This window comes from Odocoileus virginianus, chromosome 1 (genome assembly GCF_023699985.2).
Source record: "Odocoileus virginianus isolate 20LAN1187 ecotype Illinois chromosome 1, Ovbor_1.2, whole genome shotgun sequence".
NCBI classification, from domain to species: domain Eukaryota; kingdom Metazoa; phylum Chordata; class Mammalia; order Artiodactyla; family Cervidae; genus Odocoileus; species Odocoileus virginianus.
This window is the reverse complement of record NC_069674.1, coordinates 50,021,861-50,039,871: the sequence shown is the minus strand read 5'-3', so window position 1 is coordinate 50,039,871 and position 18,011 is coordinate 50,021,861. Positions and strand designations below refer to the sequence as shown.

Below are 18,011 nucleotides of genomic sequence, written 5' to 3'. Positions count from 1 at the left end.
GCAAGGTGCTGATCTTCACCCAGCGGGTCATGGGTGGAGAAGGAATGAAAGTGTAGCTTGTTTCAGGTGGGGACCGAATGTCATAAAAAATGTTTTAGGGACCAAGTACCAGCAGACCACTTGATGGCAAGCTCAAGAAAAGCTAAGAACTTGGTCACGATCTCAAGACAAGGCAATGAAAGAGGGAAAGGACCCTGGGCTTTCAGATTTCCAGTTTAGGGCTCCCAGCCTTGCATGGATCACTTGGGCTCTGGTCCCTAAAAGAAGAGCACCCCCTGGGCACTGTTCACCATGTCTGAAACCCCGTGATTTCTCTGGTCAATTTCTTTTTGCATCACTGAAGTGAAAATGAATTAACATGGTGTCCACCTAGACATAAAGATCTTCTTGACTATGGGATGCCCAAGATAGACTACAGTCCATCCTTGACTAGACTTTATGGGCTCAGGGGATTCAGATGTGTGCCTGCCATGAGGTTAGGGACTGGACAGTACGGAATGTTCCATCATGCTTATAACATCTGAAGGTGAGGGTGACTCCTGTCCTGGCAATTCTGACATGCCAGGGAAAGAGGCAGTGAGGTCCAGTGGAAGGAGCACTGGACAAAGAGTCAGAGGTCTGTAAGTGTGACCTCAGGTGAGTTCCTTAACCCTCAGAGCTCAGTTTTCTCATATGGAAAAAAGGCATTAAAGATAAATCTCTCCAGCTTATATCACAGAGTTGCTAAAAAGGATCCAACGAAATAGCATATGTAAGTTCTCTAAACTATAAAAAATTGTATAATGTAGGGACTATTATTTTGGTTATTACCATATTTTTCTGATCACAGGAGTAATGCATTTATTGTAGAAAATTCAGAAATTGCATAAATGCACTAATAAGTCAAATTCAGTCATAAGCTGGCAGAGTGAATGCCTGTTAACAACTTTGTGTATATTCTTCCTATCTTTTTTTTCCCTCTGTATATATCCTTCTCTGAACCACAATCATACACCCACCCAGTTTTAAACCTACAATCATCCAAGAATGTTTATTGCAGTTCTCAAAATTGGATCAGCTGTGGTTAGAAGGGGAGGAGGGAGCTTGTCCTCCTTCAAGGAACCTTCACCTCCCCCAGCTTCCAGGAACCTAGTTCATTCCTTCTCACATCCTTTTCCTTCAGGGTCCAACCTAACCTGTGGGTCCTGCCCTTTTGCCACATAGTTTTGAAACTGGAGGCCAGGAGGGGAGAGGATCCCTGTTTTCAAAGAAACAAAGGGCCTCTAAAGATGAGACCCTGTCCTGTGCCCTGAGAAATGTCATCTCCGCCCAGGTTAGAAAACACACTGTGTTCAAGTTGCCTTGTGCAAGCATGAGGGTGTTTCTTCAAAGCCTGTCTTACACGGGCAGCTCTCTGCTTCCCCCTCCCCCCAGCCTTCCCCTAGCCACCAGCACTTGAATTTTGAGGCTAAACTGGTCAAGTTAAATGACAATGTTGATGGTGGAAACCCGTGCCCCGACCCCCCTGGGGGGGGCTGGTAAGAAACCTGGTACTCTATAGATGACAGAGAATACTGAATTATGTTTTATGCATGTTACAGAGATTTTCTCTCAGGCTTCTCAGACCAGGGTAATGAGGGAAGAATGATGGCAGTGAACGGGGTGATGGTTGCAGAGGGATTCCCAGGGGTCCCACGTGCCAAAGCAGCTACTGATGATTCCAGAGAAGCCCTCTTTCACTCAAGTTTTGAAATTATGAGCATTTCACCCCAGCTGGAAACACAGGTGCCCGTGTGGCTTCTTCCCCCAGGTAAAACATGAAGCTATTCATGTGAAGGGGAAAGCAAACCTCAGCAACTGTGTGCTTCTTGAGGAGGCTTCCCGGTTTTACACTCAGGGACCGGAGAGTTCTGTTACCTGAGCGTTTCTGCCTTTGATGTCATCAGAGCTCTGCCCGCCCGCCTCGGCGTGGAGCCAGGGACCAGGTGTGCGGCCTGAAAGACACAGGGACCATCTCACCATCTGTTGGCCGTGGGCCGGCTGTGCGCTTCACAGTCTGGCTGTGCCGGCACCCAGGGCAGAGGCGCAAGAACCCAGGGTAACCTGAGCCTGTCAACCCGAACCCCCCGGGCTCCTGGCCCTAGATTGTGTTTCCACCCACTGCTTCTCTGTCACAGACCGTGGATACAGAGGCATCATGTCCACTGTGCTGGAAGGAGGAGAAGTTATGAAGGGCTCTCATCTAAATGTAGGTGAGCCTCTCAGCTCTGAACACCCCACCTGCTACAGACTTGCTCGTGCGTCCTGACCCCAAATGAGCTGGCGCTGTTCTAGCGATGTTTAAAAAAGGAGTAAAAAGTGTGTGCTGACACAGCTCAGGCCCTGCCTGTGAGGATCCAACTCATTCTCTAAAACATGTTAGGTTTAAATATTATACAAGTTATATATATATATATGAACATATATTCTCATAATTAAGAATTTGAATTTGAATTTGCCCTTCTCTCTAATCCCAATTATTTATCCCAGAGTCACCTCTGCTAAAAGTTTGGCATTTATCCCTCTAGCTTGGTTTTACTTTTTGGCATTTACTTACACAGATATGTATGTATATAGGCAGATATGTGGTTTGGTTGAGCTAGCCAAGTTTTAAATCCATATTCCCAGGAACTCCAGAACTTTTTCTGTGAGCCAGGTAATCCGAATGGTGTCCCTGTGTCTCTTTCTCTGCTGCATTTGGTACAAGACTTTCCTGTCTACTTCTATCACAGTCTAGGAATTAAATATCCATGTCCCAAAGCCCTTAAAACAATTTATGGTGCTGTGCAACTTACAAATTAACATGAAAAGCAGAAATACCCATCACAGATTATTTATGATAGTAAAAAAACTGATAATAACCTGTATTCAAAAATAGTGTTTAGGAAATCTAGGGTTTGTTATCATATGATGGAGCACCAAAGAGCCATCTGAGTGTCTACAAAGGCTCAATAATTTGGGTTGATGTTTGAAATGTAGGAGAAAAAAGCAGGCTAGAAATTGTATAAATAGCAACACCTCAACTATTTAAAGGGCTTCCCTGATAGCTCAGTTGGTAAAGAATATACTTGCAATTCAGGAGACCCTGGTTCAATCCCTGGGTTGGGAAGATCCCCTGGAGAAGGGAAATGCTAACCACTCCAGTATTCTGGCCTGGAGAATTCCATGGACTTTTCCATGGGGTTGCAAAGAATCAGACACAGCTGAGTGACTTTCACTTTCTTTCAACTATTTAAAAATCCATTTAAAAATGTAAATAATATACTGAATTGATTCCTTTTGGATTTATTGCTCTTTAAAAATCTCTTAAAAACACTTTTCAAGTTTTCTACAAAATGAACATATAAGTCATCTTAAGAATCTGCTATGGTACGATATAGTTTTTTAAATGAACTACCACATAGAAGGGTCTCTACAACTTAGAAAACATTAATCCAATGGGCCCTGTAATTTTCATTACAATACTTTTAAAATGAACGAATGCATCTGTTCTAGGAAAAAGATTTTTGGGGGGCAAATGGCATAGGAAGCACTAGATTTTTAGCCAAATATGCATGGTCAGTTGTTGCAGTCGTGTCCAGCTGTTTGGGAACCCATGGACCAGGCTCTTCTGTCCATGGGAATTTTCCTAGCAAGAATACTGGAGTGGGTATATACTCCTCCAGGGTATCCTCTCGACCCAGGGATTGAACATGTGTCTCCTGTGTCTCCTGTATTGCAGGCAGATTCTTTACTGCTGAGCCTGCAGGGAAGCCCCTGTAAAAAGTAGAGACACTGATGTGTTGAATTCCATGCAGCAGTATGACCCTGAAACTACTGTTCTTAGACTTACTCCAGTCTGCCACAGAAAAGCCTTCCTTTAGACCAAGGTTTCTTAACTTGGCTCTACTGACATTTGGAGCTGGATTTTTCCTTGTTTGGGGGGTGTTGGCTCTACTGACATCTGGAGCTGGATAATTCTTTGTTTGGGGGGGCTGCCTGTAGGTTGCAGGTGATCTCACAGCCTTCTTAGTCGCTACCCACTAGACACCAACAGTACATCCTCCACACCCCAGAGACCATTTGTGTTAACAAAAAAAATGTCTCCAGACTGTGCCAAATGTCCCCTGGGAGGCAAAATCCCCTCTTCAAGAACAACTGGGCAACAAAACAAGCTTCTCCATAGGTAAACAGTGCCCACTAGTTTTTATAAATATGATGGGAAACAACAGCAGAGCTAAAGGATAACCAATTTCTTCATAAAACAGAAAAGAAAACTCTACATCTTGTAAAAGAAATTTCACTGCTGCTAGAAAAGGGTGGCTGAGAGTTGCCAGGGTTACCTAAGATTCTTTTAATTCAAATATCTCCTTGGGGGGGTGGCATCTCAAATATTTCCTTATGAGATGCCACTAGGATCTCTTAGAATTCAACAAACAGAGCCCTTCTGCTTGAAATAGTCCTTCACATGGGCTGTTTTCCTACAGGAGAGCATTTCAGATTCACTAAAATACTGGTTTTCAAACTTTTTTGGTACCACAATGTGCAGTAAGAAAGACTTTTCCCATTTCTATCCAATCACATGCGTCTGCTGCACACAGGACAGGCTGAGTGACCATTGTTGCTGCCTCCTGGTAACCAGATGACACCTGTTTTTCCCGTTATTAACACGGCTGTGTGTCCGGAGCTAGTGGCTTCAGAGCAGCCGACTGTGAAAGACTTCTCTGAACAGTGGGGCTTAAACAAGAAAGTCTACTCCTGGGTGGAAGGAGCAGCGGCCTGAGGGCCACGCTGGCTTCCAACTTTATTTTTTGTCATTTGTAAATCAGGCCAGCCTTATACCTTTCCCCAGACACAGAGATATCTTCATGTGTTAAAAAAAAATTGTTCGGTAGCCAACCAACAAGAGGCTGAATACTGCAGGGCTTGGAAATCATCCAGAAAGGATTTACAAACTTGGCTGGCCATCAAAGCTGGGTCTCTTGGAGGGTCTCCCAGAACGCCTCCCAGTCTTGGAGTGCAATTCCAGGGGCTGGGTGAGGAGAAAACAGACTCCTTGGAGAGGCACATCTAACTGTCAGCTCTGGGCCAACTCGATCTCTCTGAGGTAGGGTCCACATGGCATCAGGTGGAAGGTAGCAGTTATGGTGCAGAGAATCACACTGTGTATCTGAAACAAACGCGACGCTGCAGGTACTGGCCTCATGTGCAGAGAAGGAATACTGATTGGACCATGACACAGGAGGCAGATGGTTACATGCAATCAAAAGCACAACTCTTTGTGACTGGGAACATTCCACTGGCAACGCTAACCAACTCTTTGCAACTCCATGGACTGTAGCCCGCTAGGCTCCTCTGTCCATGGGATTCTCCGGGCAAGAGTACTAGAGTGGGATCTCCAGGGATCTTCCTGACTGAACGTAGGTCTTCTGTACTGCGGGCAGATTCTTTACTGGCTGAGCCACCAGGGAAGCCTGTCTGTATGACACAGGTGTTAAATGGAATGGTAGTTTCTGTTTCCCTTCCTATCTCAAAGCAGCTCAACAAATATGAAGCGAGATGCAAAACAGAAGAGGATGCTCTTTCTAGATGATTCCAGTGCAGCCCTGTGGGGATGAATACATGGGCTGGGCCAGAGATAGGGTGCCCTCAGCTGTATTCTCCAGGGGCCTGTATGTTCTGTGACCTGTATGTTGTATAATTACTTACAGGAGGGTTAGCCAAACTACCCTGGGTGTAGTTGTTTTTCTATCTTTTAAAAACAAGAAAAAGATGCTGTTAAAAATATATTTATCCAGAAAGATGCTGGTTTGAACTCTAAAAAGCAACCTGGAGTCATCATTTTCCCTTTTGAATACAGAGCCACTGAGTCTGTAGCTTCCTTTCTCATGTCAGGTGCATCCTTTCCTCTCAAGTGAGCTGAGGGCACATGCCGGGGGTTCTCCCTAGGCCTCTGCATGGAGACCCCTCACCTGAGAAGGCACGGAGCCCACCCCTGGTTTGGGTCTATGCTGTTCCGGTATGTCAGGCAGCCCGCCCGTGTCAAGAAGCAGCCTCAGGCTCTCCTAGCTGGTGTGGAACAAAGAACCACACCTGGAGCCCTGGTTTTGCCACCAGCTGTGACCATAAGCCAGCCACCCTACTTCCGCTTGGTTCCTACTGCTCTCCTGGAAGGAACTGGGCCGGAAAACTTCACAAGGCTTCCCCTGCTCTAAGGCTGGAAGCCTCTCATAGCCTCTGACTAGAGGACATGACGCATTTCACTGGACATGATAATTCTCGTATCTGCCAGAGCTAAGCCTGAGAACCTGCACATCTGGCATCTCCTCTCCTCCCTGGCTGTCTCTGCCACAGATGACGCTGGTCTGAGGGACCCACCATCCCACCTAGAGAACTTACAGAGTCACCCTACACACCATAGGGCCTCACTTCCCTCCTCAGGCACTCAGCCCAGGGGTGGGCTTAATCATCGACACTCGCCCCATAATTTGGAATTTTAAAATTAGTTTTAATGATTTTTAAAAGTAATGTATATTTATTTTAGAACACTTGGACACAATAGTGAAGCATGAGGAAAATAAAAATCACCCAACATTCCGGGACTAAGGGATAACCAGTCCTAACACTGTAGTGGATGTATTTCTAGCTTCTCTTTTTCTTTCTTTGTTCCACTTCTCCCTCTCCACATAAGTTCATGAAACAATTTCTTTTTAAAATTAATTTAGGTTTTCTTAAAAGTTTTTGTTTTAATGTGGACTATGTTTTAAAGCCTTCATTGAATTTGTGACAGTACTGCTCTGTTGTTTATATTCTGTTTGTTTGGTTTTTTTTTTTTTTTGGTGTGAGGCCTGTGGGATCTTAGCTCACTGACCAGGGATCAAACCTGCGCTCCCTGCATTGGAAGGTGAATTCTTAACCACTGGATCACCAGGGAAACCCCTAGGTTTTATTTAATGTAATTTTAGTATATTAGGTTGTTTTGTTTTTCTTCTTAAGGTTGCATTGACATTTTCCCATGTCACTAAATATTCAATAGCACTACTATAATAGATGCAGAACATTCTACCTGGTGGCTCTGCCCTAATTTATTTCACCTCATTTCTGGAAATTCGTGTTGTTTTCAAATTTCTTCTGTAAATGGATTAGCAATATATTAAAATATATGTGTGTGGATTTTTTTTTTTTATTTTTTTTAATTTTTTTTGTGTGTGGATTTTTAATTGATTAATTCAACAAGTATTTCTCGAGTGTGAGTGCCTGGTCCTCGTGGCTCAGTGGTAAAGAACTCCCCCGCCAATGCAAGAGATGTGGGTTCGATCCCTGGGTCAGGAAGATCCCCTGGAGAAGGAAATGTCAACCCACTCCAATATTATTGCCTGGAAAATCCCATGGACAAAGAAGCCTGGTGGGCTACAGTCCATGGGGTTGCAAAGAGTCAGACAAGACTTATCGACTAAACAAAAACAAGTGCCTGCCCCCATGCTGGGAGCTGACAATAGAGCAGTGAATAAAAATCGATATTATCCTCGCCCTCCAGAGCCTTACATTGTACTTGGGAGACAGACAGGAGACAGGTAAATATATAACATGTCAGGAGGTGATGCATGCTTCAAAGAGATGATAAAGGCAGCATAAAGAGAATGACAGGAAGGGCTGCTATTTTATCTGCAGTGATCACCAGGGAAGACCACACGAAGGAATGTGGTCACCAGTAATAATCAGGCATGGCTAAGACAAACACACTAGGCCAGAGGTCCTTACTACCTAACCGCCCTCCGTAAAAGCTGAAAGAAATACCTTGGCACAGGCATTGTCTTCTGATTCTCTTAGTATTGGGACATCTAATTCTTTGACTTTATGGTGTGAACCACATTGAACTGTCAGTTACTAAGTGTCTGGTGGAGAAGTTTCTCTGCTAATGGATATAATGGTAGCCAGTTTTGCTATATAAAGTAAATGTATTTTAGAAAATGAGTTGGGCCACAATGAGATACAACTTCATACCCATAAAGATGGCTACAAACAAAACAAACTACCAAGACCAGAAAATAACAAGTGTGGGTGACGATGTGGAGAAACTGAAACTTTGTGTATGCTAATAGGAACATAAAAGGGAAAACAGTATGATAGTTCCTCAAAAAATTAAAAATAGAATTACCACGTCATCCAATTCCGTTTCTGAGTATATACGCCAAAGAACTGAAAGCAAGGTTTCAAAGAATTATTGGTACACTTGTGTACATAGCAGCACTGTTCACAACAGCCAAAAGATGAAAGTAACCCAAGTGTCTATTGATAGACAAACAGATAAACAAAATGTGATAAATACATACAATGCAATTCAGTCTGAAAAAGGAAGGAAATTGTGACATGTTACAGCAGGGATGAACCTTGAGGACATTATGCTAAATGAAATAAGCCACTCTCAAAAAGTCAAATATAGCATGATTCTACTTATATGAGGTACCAAAAGTAGTCAAACTCATAGAACCAGAGAACCAGAAAGTACAACAGTGGCCTAGGGGAGGGGAGAGTGGGGAATTGTTTAATGGGTATAGAGTTTCAGTTTTGCAAGATGAAAAGAGCTCTGGAAATTGGTTGTACAACAGTGTAAATGCATTTCACACTACTGGACTGTATACACAAAAATGGTTAGGATGGTAGATTTCATGTTATCTATTTTTTAAGCCACAATTAAACATAAAGAAAAAAGGAGTTGGGATGCAGTCAATCAGCCACTTTCCCAGGGAACTGACCATGATGACAGTCTGGCTGGGAACACCAGAGTGAAATTTTATATTTCAGTGTCTGTCTGTCCTCTCTTCCTTTACCAACATGTGACTCTTTCAAGGATAGGTCAAGGGGATCATTTACCTAAATCTCTCCAGTGCTAAGGGCCTTAATAAGTATCTGTCCATACGATGATGACTTCACCCTTACTATCTTCATTAAAGTTAATGAATATTTGTGAGCTATGCATTTTTCCAAAGATTCCTAGTGACAGGGTTTTGCACGTTCTTTTTATTGTGGTAAAATACACATAATATAACATTTTCCATTAACAACATTAACAGTCACTCCCCATTCTCCATACCCTCCTCCCCTTGGCAACTGCTAAATCCACTTTCTGTGTCTTTGGATTTGTCTATTTTAGGTATTTTGTACCAGTGGAATCCCACAATATGTGACCTTTATGTATGCTGCTTTCACTTAGCATAATGTTATCAGGGTTCATCCATGTTGTAGCATGTATCACTGCTTCATTCCTTCCTACCGTCCAATAATATTTCACTGCATGGCTCCACCACATTTGTGTTATCTATTTACCATTTGATGGGCATTCAGGTACTTTTCACCTTTTGGCTATTGTGAATAGTTATGAATATGTCAGATATCTTGTTTGAACACCTGCTTTCAATTCTTTGGAGTGGAATTGCTAGGTCATATGGTAATTCTGTTTAGTGGATTGAGGAACCTAATGCATTCTAAAAAACATTTTAAAAAACTGGAAAAAGTCGTCTACTAAAGAAAGAAACGGCTGATACTTGGAGAGTGGAGACATGGAAGACAGCCCTGAAAGCACTAAGCCTGAGGGTGTTTGTGTGCTGTGCGTCAGAAGGACAGAGAGAAAGCAGGCAAGCAGGCGGAGACAGAACTCCAGATATGTCACAGAAGAGCAGGGAAATAGCCTCATCTGATGGAACCAAAGTCATCTCCCAGACCACGAAGACCTCTGATCTGGGGTTACAGGTCAGTGGCAGAAATACAAGAGGAAAACTGTAAGGAGAAATGTAATCAGATAAGCATGAACTGTACCAGGCTCACACTCACATAATTAACAAGGTTCTCTTTGCGGCTCCCAGGAACGGCAGGGACATGCTCGTTTAATTGTGCTAGGAGGCTCCTGCAGTATTTCATGCCCACCAATGCCACATCAATCCCAAAGCATATCTTCTTTTTGAAATGGCAAATGCCCTTTCTGGTCTGTAAGATGTCCATTCATGAGTAGGTTGGGTTTATATTTGAACTACTACTACTTCTTGATCACCAGGAGATTATTCTGGTGTGGGCACTGATTTAACATTTCTCTGAAAGGAGAGGATCACAGCACAGACCGCCACCTATCTACCCTGGTGAGCTGTGTGGGGTAAAGCTTTTCTTCTATTCTCAGGGATAAGACTAGTTACCATGGGCTCCAAATGTAGCCACCTTGGATTAGAATTTACTAGAGTCTGAAGGTTCCTGAGAAAGGCTATGTAACAGGAAGATTTTTAAAACTCTTCTTTTGCAGTGATTTAGGGTAGAGATGAGCAAAATCCAGCCAGCAGACCAAATGCAGCCAGTGCCTGCCTTCCCAAATAAAGTTTTACTGGCAGACAGCAATGCCCATTTCTTTATGTGTTGTCTATGGCTGCTTTCATGTCAAAACATCAGAGTTGAATTGTTGTGATAGAGACCAGATGGTCAGCAGAACCTCAGACATGCCCTCTCTGGCCCTTTAAAGACAATATTTGCTAATCCCTGGCTTAGGATAAGGCTCTGATGACCTGCAAAGCTAGTTCCCACTCCTGACCTTACCCCTCAGCCTCAGACCTGAGTACTCCCTGCTCAAACTGGCCCAGGTCACCTCTACCTTGCCGCCCTACAGGCACGTCTGCTTGCCCTGACTGACAACCTTGTCTCTGCCTGAAACCAGCTCCTTTCCTGCTCCTTCTTCTTGGTGCCACATCATCCACCCAGGCCCAGGTAGATACTCAGAGTTCCTTTGTATAGCCTGTGGCCCATTAGTGCACCCAAGCACCTTCTGGAGAGTCAGGGAAAACCAGGAGTCTTAGCGAGGTGGTACTTACTTCTGGGGATCTTGCTGGGGTAAATCTTCTGGCATGGTTTATACTCATCCGGAGGAGGAAAATCTTCCATGGAATGGAACGTGAATTTAGATTCAAAGTCATCTGCACATAAGGGAAATCGCAAAATCACTCTCATGACTATGATGATCCGAGTTTTAATAATTTCCAGGAGCAAACAGGTTTGCCTGCTCAGTGCAAGGTTTTAATGGCAGGGCTATCCCCTTCTAAGACATCCACTCACGTCTTAACTTTTACTATTACTACTTATCTGGGACAAGGGGGAATCAGGACAAGTGAAGTCACAGACTCTCCCCATCATCCACCCAACTTCCTTCAACCACTGTCTTAAGGAAGCGTCCAAAGGGAGCAGAAGTGCCACAGGCCTATCCAGGGCCCAGAGTCAGAGGTGGGGAACCTGGCAGCAACAAAGGCCAGCCAAGTCCCTGTGGCCTGCGGTCCTTCCTGTGCTCCTGAGGCGGACTCTAGGTGAGGTGGGAGGGCTGGACAGAACAAGAGTTCTCAGCCTGGCTGGTGGGGAGGAGCCCAGCCTGTGTCCAGCTGGGGACCAGGGCTTCCCAAAGCAAACGGGTTCTGCCATGAGCCCCCGATGGCAAAAGGAGAAGGGTCCCTGCTTTGTGATCTAGGTTTTGGGTGTGACAGTAGCTCAGCCCACAAAGGGGTCCAAAGATTTTTGGTCACACCTGACCCCAGATGACTTTCCTTCCTAGTTCCACAGCTTTACCTTAATTGTTCCTCTGCTGGTGGACCTTCCATCCATCCTCTCACCTTGTACAAATCAGTCTATCAGGCTTATGTCTGATTTCTCCATGGAGACAGGTGTGTGCATGTGCACGCACACACACACACACACACACACACACACACAGAACTTAAATGTTGGTTTTCTTCTCTCTCTGTAGTCTCAATCAGAAGGTTGGGGAGTAGATTCTGGAACCCTTCCCCCATAAAGCCTCAAAAGAAACTCTATTTAACACAACCTGTAGGCTGTTCTTCACCCCACTCACCAATGATGTTCAGGTTTCCATTCCGCAGCTGACCTCCAGGCTGCTGGGTCGGGGTCCAGGCTGGGGCCTGCTGGCTCCTGCTGGAAAGCTCAGTGGTGGGTGACCTTGCAGGGGGTGCTGGGGGTGGGTTGAGTTTTCCCCCACCGGTTCCTGGCAGAGAAGATGATGGAGTATTCAGATACAAGACTTTCAGATAGAAGATGCTAGGATGGTAGATGCTATAACCTTCTGGGAGAGGTGAGGTATTGAGATCTTTGGGTGTAAGATGATACAATGATGAAAAGGCAGCCTCTTGAGCCAACCTTCTTGGGACTGAATCCCAGTCCTCCTGCTGGGGTAATAACACCACCTCTTTGTGCCTCAGTTTCCTCATCCATAAAATGGGAATAATAATATATATACACATTCTTGGGCTTCCCTGGTAGCTCAGATGGTAAAGAATCCACCTGCAATGTAGGAGACCCAGGTTCGATTCCTGGGTTGGGAAGATCTGCTGGAGAAAGGATAGGCTACCCACTCCAGTGTTCTTGGACTTCCTTGGTGGCTCAGCTGATAAAGAATCCACCTGCAATGTGGGAGACCTGGGTTCAATCCCTGGGTTGGGAAGATCCCCTGGTGAAGGGAAAGGCTACTCACTTCAGTATTCTGGCCTGGAGAATTCCATGGACTGTATTAAGCGAGTTGATTTAATTAAAGTGGCAGGTAGTAGGGGCTCAATGAATATTAGCTGCTATGATAGTATCAACCCTTGTCATCAGATGGTACAGCCCAAAGAAGTGAAGATACTGCACAATCCTATGCAAGGGAAGGACTCTCTATAGGTGAGACTTGGGGTGGGGCTGGATGAGCAGGCTGTCAGGGGCTTGGTCCTTCCCCTGTGTTTCTGCTTGCACTGATTCTCCTGCACTTTAGTCCTGTTTCTCCTTCCAGTGAATTTAAAACCTAGCTGGCCCCCAGGGCCCAACTCAAATCCCATCTACTTCATCAATTCTTCCCTGATGATCTCCTTTGCCAAGACTTCTTCACATGACTCATTTGGCAGTTAATAACCTGCTGCCTTGGCACATCAACTTGAGTACTCGACTCTTCACTTTGCTCTTGAAGTGATGACAACTGCACCATTAGTATCTGTGTCAAGATGTTCACAAGTACAACCTCCTACTCTTCCCTGTGGTTGGCCTGAAGCAGAAATCACCCTCATGTTGTTCATGGAAAGCCAAGTCTCAAGTCCAAAATCACAGTGGAAGAGGCCAGACAAGCACCCATTCCTGGAGTCAGATTTGCAGCTCTGGGGCCTGTGCAGGCCCAGCGTGGAAGCTGGCCTCCCCATGGCCGTCAGTGCACCTCACCCCTCAGCTCCGCCCTCGGCCTTTCCCTTTCTCAATCTCCCTCCTCTTCCTTGCTAGTCTTCCCTTCCTCTGTACCAGGATCCACTAGGATTTACTTGTTCCCACAAGGGGACTAAAGAGGATAAGGGGCTGTGGACCCCTCTTCTGTGTGAGGACCTGCCTCTCCACTTGGTCAGAGAGAAGGAAGTCAGGCTGCTGAGCCCCTAGCTACCCCTCTCCGCAGGCAAAGCACTCCAGGCGTACTTCTTCACTTGGTGTGTAACAATCCATTGTAAAAGGTGTTACTGTCACTATTTCCATTTGTCAAATTAAAAAAAGCAAGGTTCAAGGACATTAAAAACAGAAGAGGGTGGGAAGGCAGGATTTGAACTCAGATCTCTCTGAATCTAAAGCATTGATTTTTTTCACCCCATCTTAAACATTTAGGAATCATGAGCCTCAGAAGGGGCTCACTAATACTAATGCTGGACATTATGATCAGTCAGTTGAGAAGAGAATGATTAAAATCTTATCTCCTGTGATCAAAAGCCTTAAAAATATCCTTGCTTTTTGTACTAGGCACTCCCTTTCAGGGACTTATGCTTTTAAAAAAAATTTTTTTAATATAGACTACAATTGCTATAAATGTATCTCCTGCAATATTATTTGTAATAAAAAATGGAATCAACTTATATATCTAGAAATATGGTACATATCAATTATATTAATATGCTTACAGATACATTTTAACGATTTCACAAATATCAAATTACATCAAAACTGCTTTTAATATTATATTAAATGAAAACAGAATGGAAAATAGTATATACAAAATCGTATTAACCATGTAAATATGTAGGTATGTTAAGAAAAAAAAAGAAACACATCCAAATATGACAGTTTTTACTTCTGGGTGATGTTATGGGTGACTTCATTTTTTTCTATTTGCTCTACAATGAACTTGTATTATTTTTAATTCAAGGATATATATTTAAGAAACTTTCTGCATCAAGAGATGTTCTGCAGATTCAAAAATACAGAGAACAAACTGGTGGTTACTAGTAGGGAGGGGTGGGGGCAGGGCAAGATAGGGGAAGGGGATTAAGAGGTACACACTACAGGTATAAGATAAATAAGACACAAGGATGTAATGTACAACTCAGGGAACATAGCCAATATCTTATAGTAACTTTAAATGAAGTAGTCTCTATAAATATATAGAATCACTATGCTGTATACCTGAAACTAATATAACATTGTAAATCAATTATACTTCAATTAATAAAAAGAATGTCTTCTCAAAAAAATTTTTTTTTCTGAAAAATCAAGGAATATGAGCCTGTGTGTATAACTGTGGATATATGTTGGCCTATGTGTGTGGCTATGGGCTTTGATGAACGTGTGCATATATTTATGAGTGTGTGTGTGTGTGTGTGTGTGGTGGAAGGTGCTTCCCCTATGGCTCAGCGGTAAAGAATCTGCCTGCAATGCAGGAGCTGCAAGAGACATGAGTTCAATCCCTGGGTCGGGAAGATCCCCTGGAGGAGGGCATGGCAATCCACTCCAGTATTCTTGCCTAGAGAATTCCCATGGACAGAGGAGCCTGGTGGGCTATAGTCTACAGTGTTGCAAAGACTCAGAATGCATGCGTCTGTGTGTGTGTGTGTGTGTGTGTCTGTGTGTGTGTGTACATGGGGGGGTGTGAATGTGTAGTGTGCTTTCCATTTAGAAGCACACCAAAGGGGACTGAAGGCTAATCACTTCATGGAAATCATAGTCATGGAGCATGTATATTCAATCCAGATCATCTCTGCTGGAAACATGAAGGGATTCTTTTTAAAGTTTGGCTGAAGATATGGACCCTCAGTTTTCCTGAGTCAGCTGGAGAACCTGCCAAAGATATGGCAGAATGCTAAACTAATCTACTCAGGATCAGTGAAAATCCTGGCTGGGAGCCAGACTATAATAACTCAGACAGAAATTACACAGGAGAGCTGGTTCTGGAAACAATTGCACTTATAGCTGTCCCACCCTGGGGAATGGTGATAGTAAAAACAAATAGACTTTTCTAGATCTCACTGTTCTGACAACTGCATGAGGGGAGAATTATTGCTATGCCCATTTCACAGATGAAAAGGAATCACAAAGAGGCCGAGGAACCGCCCTGGGTCACGCAGCTAGTCACGGCACGGTGATTAAGGCCAGAATCCCTAGCTTGTGGTCTGCACCATCTTAGACAAGTCTTCCGGCCTCCCTTACCCCGGTTTCCTGTCTCTAACCTTAATACCTCAGCATAAAGTCACATAAAACAAAGTTTTTCTTGTGCTCCACACGGCACTGAACAGGTCTGATCTAAAACAAAACTCAGAGTTAAGACGTCCTGAGGTTTTCCCAAGTGGGCCACAGGTGCAGGCCTCTGGGGGTTTCCCTAGCACCTCCAGGGCTGCTGCCAACGGTCAAAAAAATTATCCTCCGACACGACCACCCTGGAGAGGAGCAGTGCTTACCCGGGCCTCGGCCCGGCCTCTTCTTCTGCAGGAACGGCTGAGATCCCGGAGGGGCGGGCGGCGCCGGCAAGGCCTGCCCGCTGGGCTTGGGTGGCTGGGCCTGGAAGCTGGGGGACTTGGGGGGCAGTGGGGGTGGGACTTCACAGCTGCTGTTAGCACTTGGCAAAGGGGGCGCAGGCAAAGAGGATCTGGGGGTGCATGAGGCGTAAAGGGGGAGTGGAGGTGGGGGGGGCGGCGGCGCGGGAGGCTCCCGCACATCTTGGGCTGGGCTGGCAGCATCCGCGTTGAGCCCTGGGTGCCCACAAGGAGGGAGGAGCGGGAGCGGGGGCGGGATGGGCGGTAGGTGCAAGGGGGCTAGCTGAGGCTTCGCTGCCTTGTCACTGGGACCCAAGGCCGGGGGCGGCGGGGGCGGCGGGGGCGGCGGGGGAGGAGGGGGCGGTGTGCAGAGCAGAGGCGGTGGAACCACTGGGGGGCTCCCTTTGGTCGGTGGGCCAGGTGGGGACACCAGCGGAGCTTTGACCGGGGAGGACGGGGGCAGGGGTGGAGGTGGGGGCGGGGGCGGTGGGGGCGGCGTGGGGGGAGGTGGGGCGGGCATGCTGGGGCGAGGAGGGACCGCTCTGGCCGCGCCGTGCCCCTCAGAGGCGTTGCCTAGCCTGGGAGACGCCGGGGGGTTGAACGGGCCGCTGAGAGTCTTGGTGGGAAGCCGTGGGGAAGGCGCTCGGGAGCCAGGGCCCTGGCCGGTCTTGCCACCTGGAAGTGAAAGAATTCTGGGTGAGCTCAGCGGGCAGAACTGGGAGAAACCGCAGGGCGTCTGCCATCGTGAGGGGCTCTGTCCAGCACGACCTCAGGGAACCGCATGGTGCGCATTCTCTTCCCGAGTGGCCACTGGAGGCTGCAGGTATAGCAGCTGTCACACAGGAGGGCCGGCCAAGGGCCTTGCCTGAAGAAACACACTCTCCTCCGCGGAGATGAGCCCGGCTCCAGCTGCCAGACTGCTGTGTGGCACCAGCTCCCTGTCCTATCCCACCTCCACCCTCTGACCAGGATATAGGGCTGCCCTGACCTCCTTCACCCTCTCTCCTCTCAAGGTCACCCTCACACTCATCCTGTTATTCTCTAGGCCAGTCAGCCCGCATCTGTGGGTGTATTAACCAGAAGCTCCTGACGGAGGTTTTTCTCACTCCAGCATTTTGTGAACATGAACTTTGTTTCTGTACTGAGAGAAGGAGATTCAAGATTCCCTGAATATACTAGGTTATTGGAAAGTCAGTGGGAATACACCCTGCCTTGGGGATCCAGGTCCAATGATCTTGAACCTCCTAGTTCCATGCCGTCTGGAAACTCAAAGATCCCTTTCTCAAGGGCTTTTGCCCGTTTCTAAGCGGCTTGCTGTCTCCTGATCTCCTGGCTCTCTTACCCTGTAGATCCTTCACCACATCAACCCCAACTTGAAATCCAATGCCTCTTTAAGTCCAATGCCAACAGCAACAACAACTTGCTCACAGTAAGCATTTGTGTTTGGTGGATGTCATGGAAGACTCGGGTGGAGGGTGCTCCCAGGTTGGGGCCTCCTCACTCTTTGCACACCCTTTCACCCTACTTGCCACTTCTCACCCTTTTTTGCCTCTGTCATTCCAAAGAGAAAAAAGTCTCTCTCCTTGTTTAATGCACAAAAGTTCTGCAGTCACTTAAATATGTCCTTGGAGTATCACTCTCCACTGAGGAGGCATATTAAGACATTTCTTCCAAATAAATATACGGCTTTCCCTAAAAGGAATTTTTGGGAATATATTTCTCCTATTCCAGCACCTGTATATTTTATAATCTCCATGAAAATATTTGGAAACCACTAGAAAACATGTTTGCTTCTCACATCTCCAGCTTCCTGGTGCTACAGAATAGGAAACACAGGTTTCATGTCAAATTATAATGCCAGCAGCTGTTGGTGGTTGTGAGCTTTTCAGTTCCTGAGTCTCCAGTGTGTTTACCGAACCAGATGCTAAAAGTATTTGGTGACAAAAGTCAGGCCAGTCATGGAAGGGCATGGAAGAGGTGACTCTGGGGCTGAAACCAAGTGTCAGGATCACAGTAACCGGCTTTCCAAACAGATGACCCTACTCTGGCTATGATGTGACAGCCACCTGGACACATGACTCATGACATGAGTCTCAACTGTGGAATGCTCTTCTGGAGGCAGGGGGGAGCTGTCAGTATTCCTCTGTTGAAATTTTCTTTTAGATGGCTGTGGAAGAGATAAGATCTTTGCACACAAGTATCCACCCTGGCAGACTTGGTTCCACCAGG

General features: G+C 45.8%; 1 protein-coding gene across 3 annotated transcripts in view; it reads right to left on the bottom strand.

Annotated features, from left to right (window-relative positions):
* Nucleotides 1–18,011, bottom strand: part of WIPF3 (WAS/WASL interacting protein family member 3) — an 82,713-nt gene that overhangs the window by 2,291 nt on the left and 62,411 nt on the right. For 2 of the 3 annotated variants that reach the window (XM_070467939.1, XM_070467947.1), the window contains exons 5-8: nt 15,708–16,457; nt 11,873–12,022; nt 10,848–10,949; nt 1,897–1,973 (exon numbers count right to left, since the gene is read on the bottom strand). In XM_070467939.1, the coding sequence (XP_070324040.1) occupies nt 1,897–1,973; nt 10,848–10,949; nt 11,873–12,022; nt 15,708–16,457 (1,079 nt within the window). Of the gene's footprint in view, nt 1–1,896; nt 1,974–7,190; nt 9,775–10,847; nt 10,950–11,872; nt 12,023–15,707; nt 16,458–18,011 lie in introns of those variants that run through there. The other variant, XM_070467955.1, reaches the window with a different exon arrangement.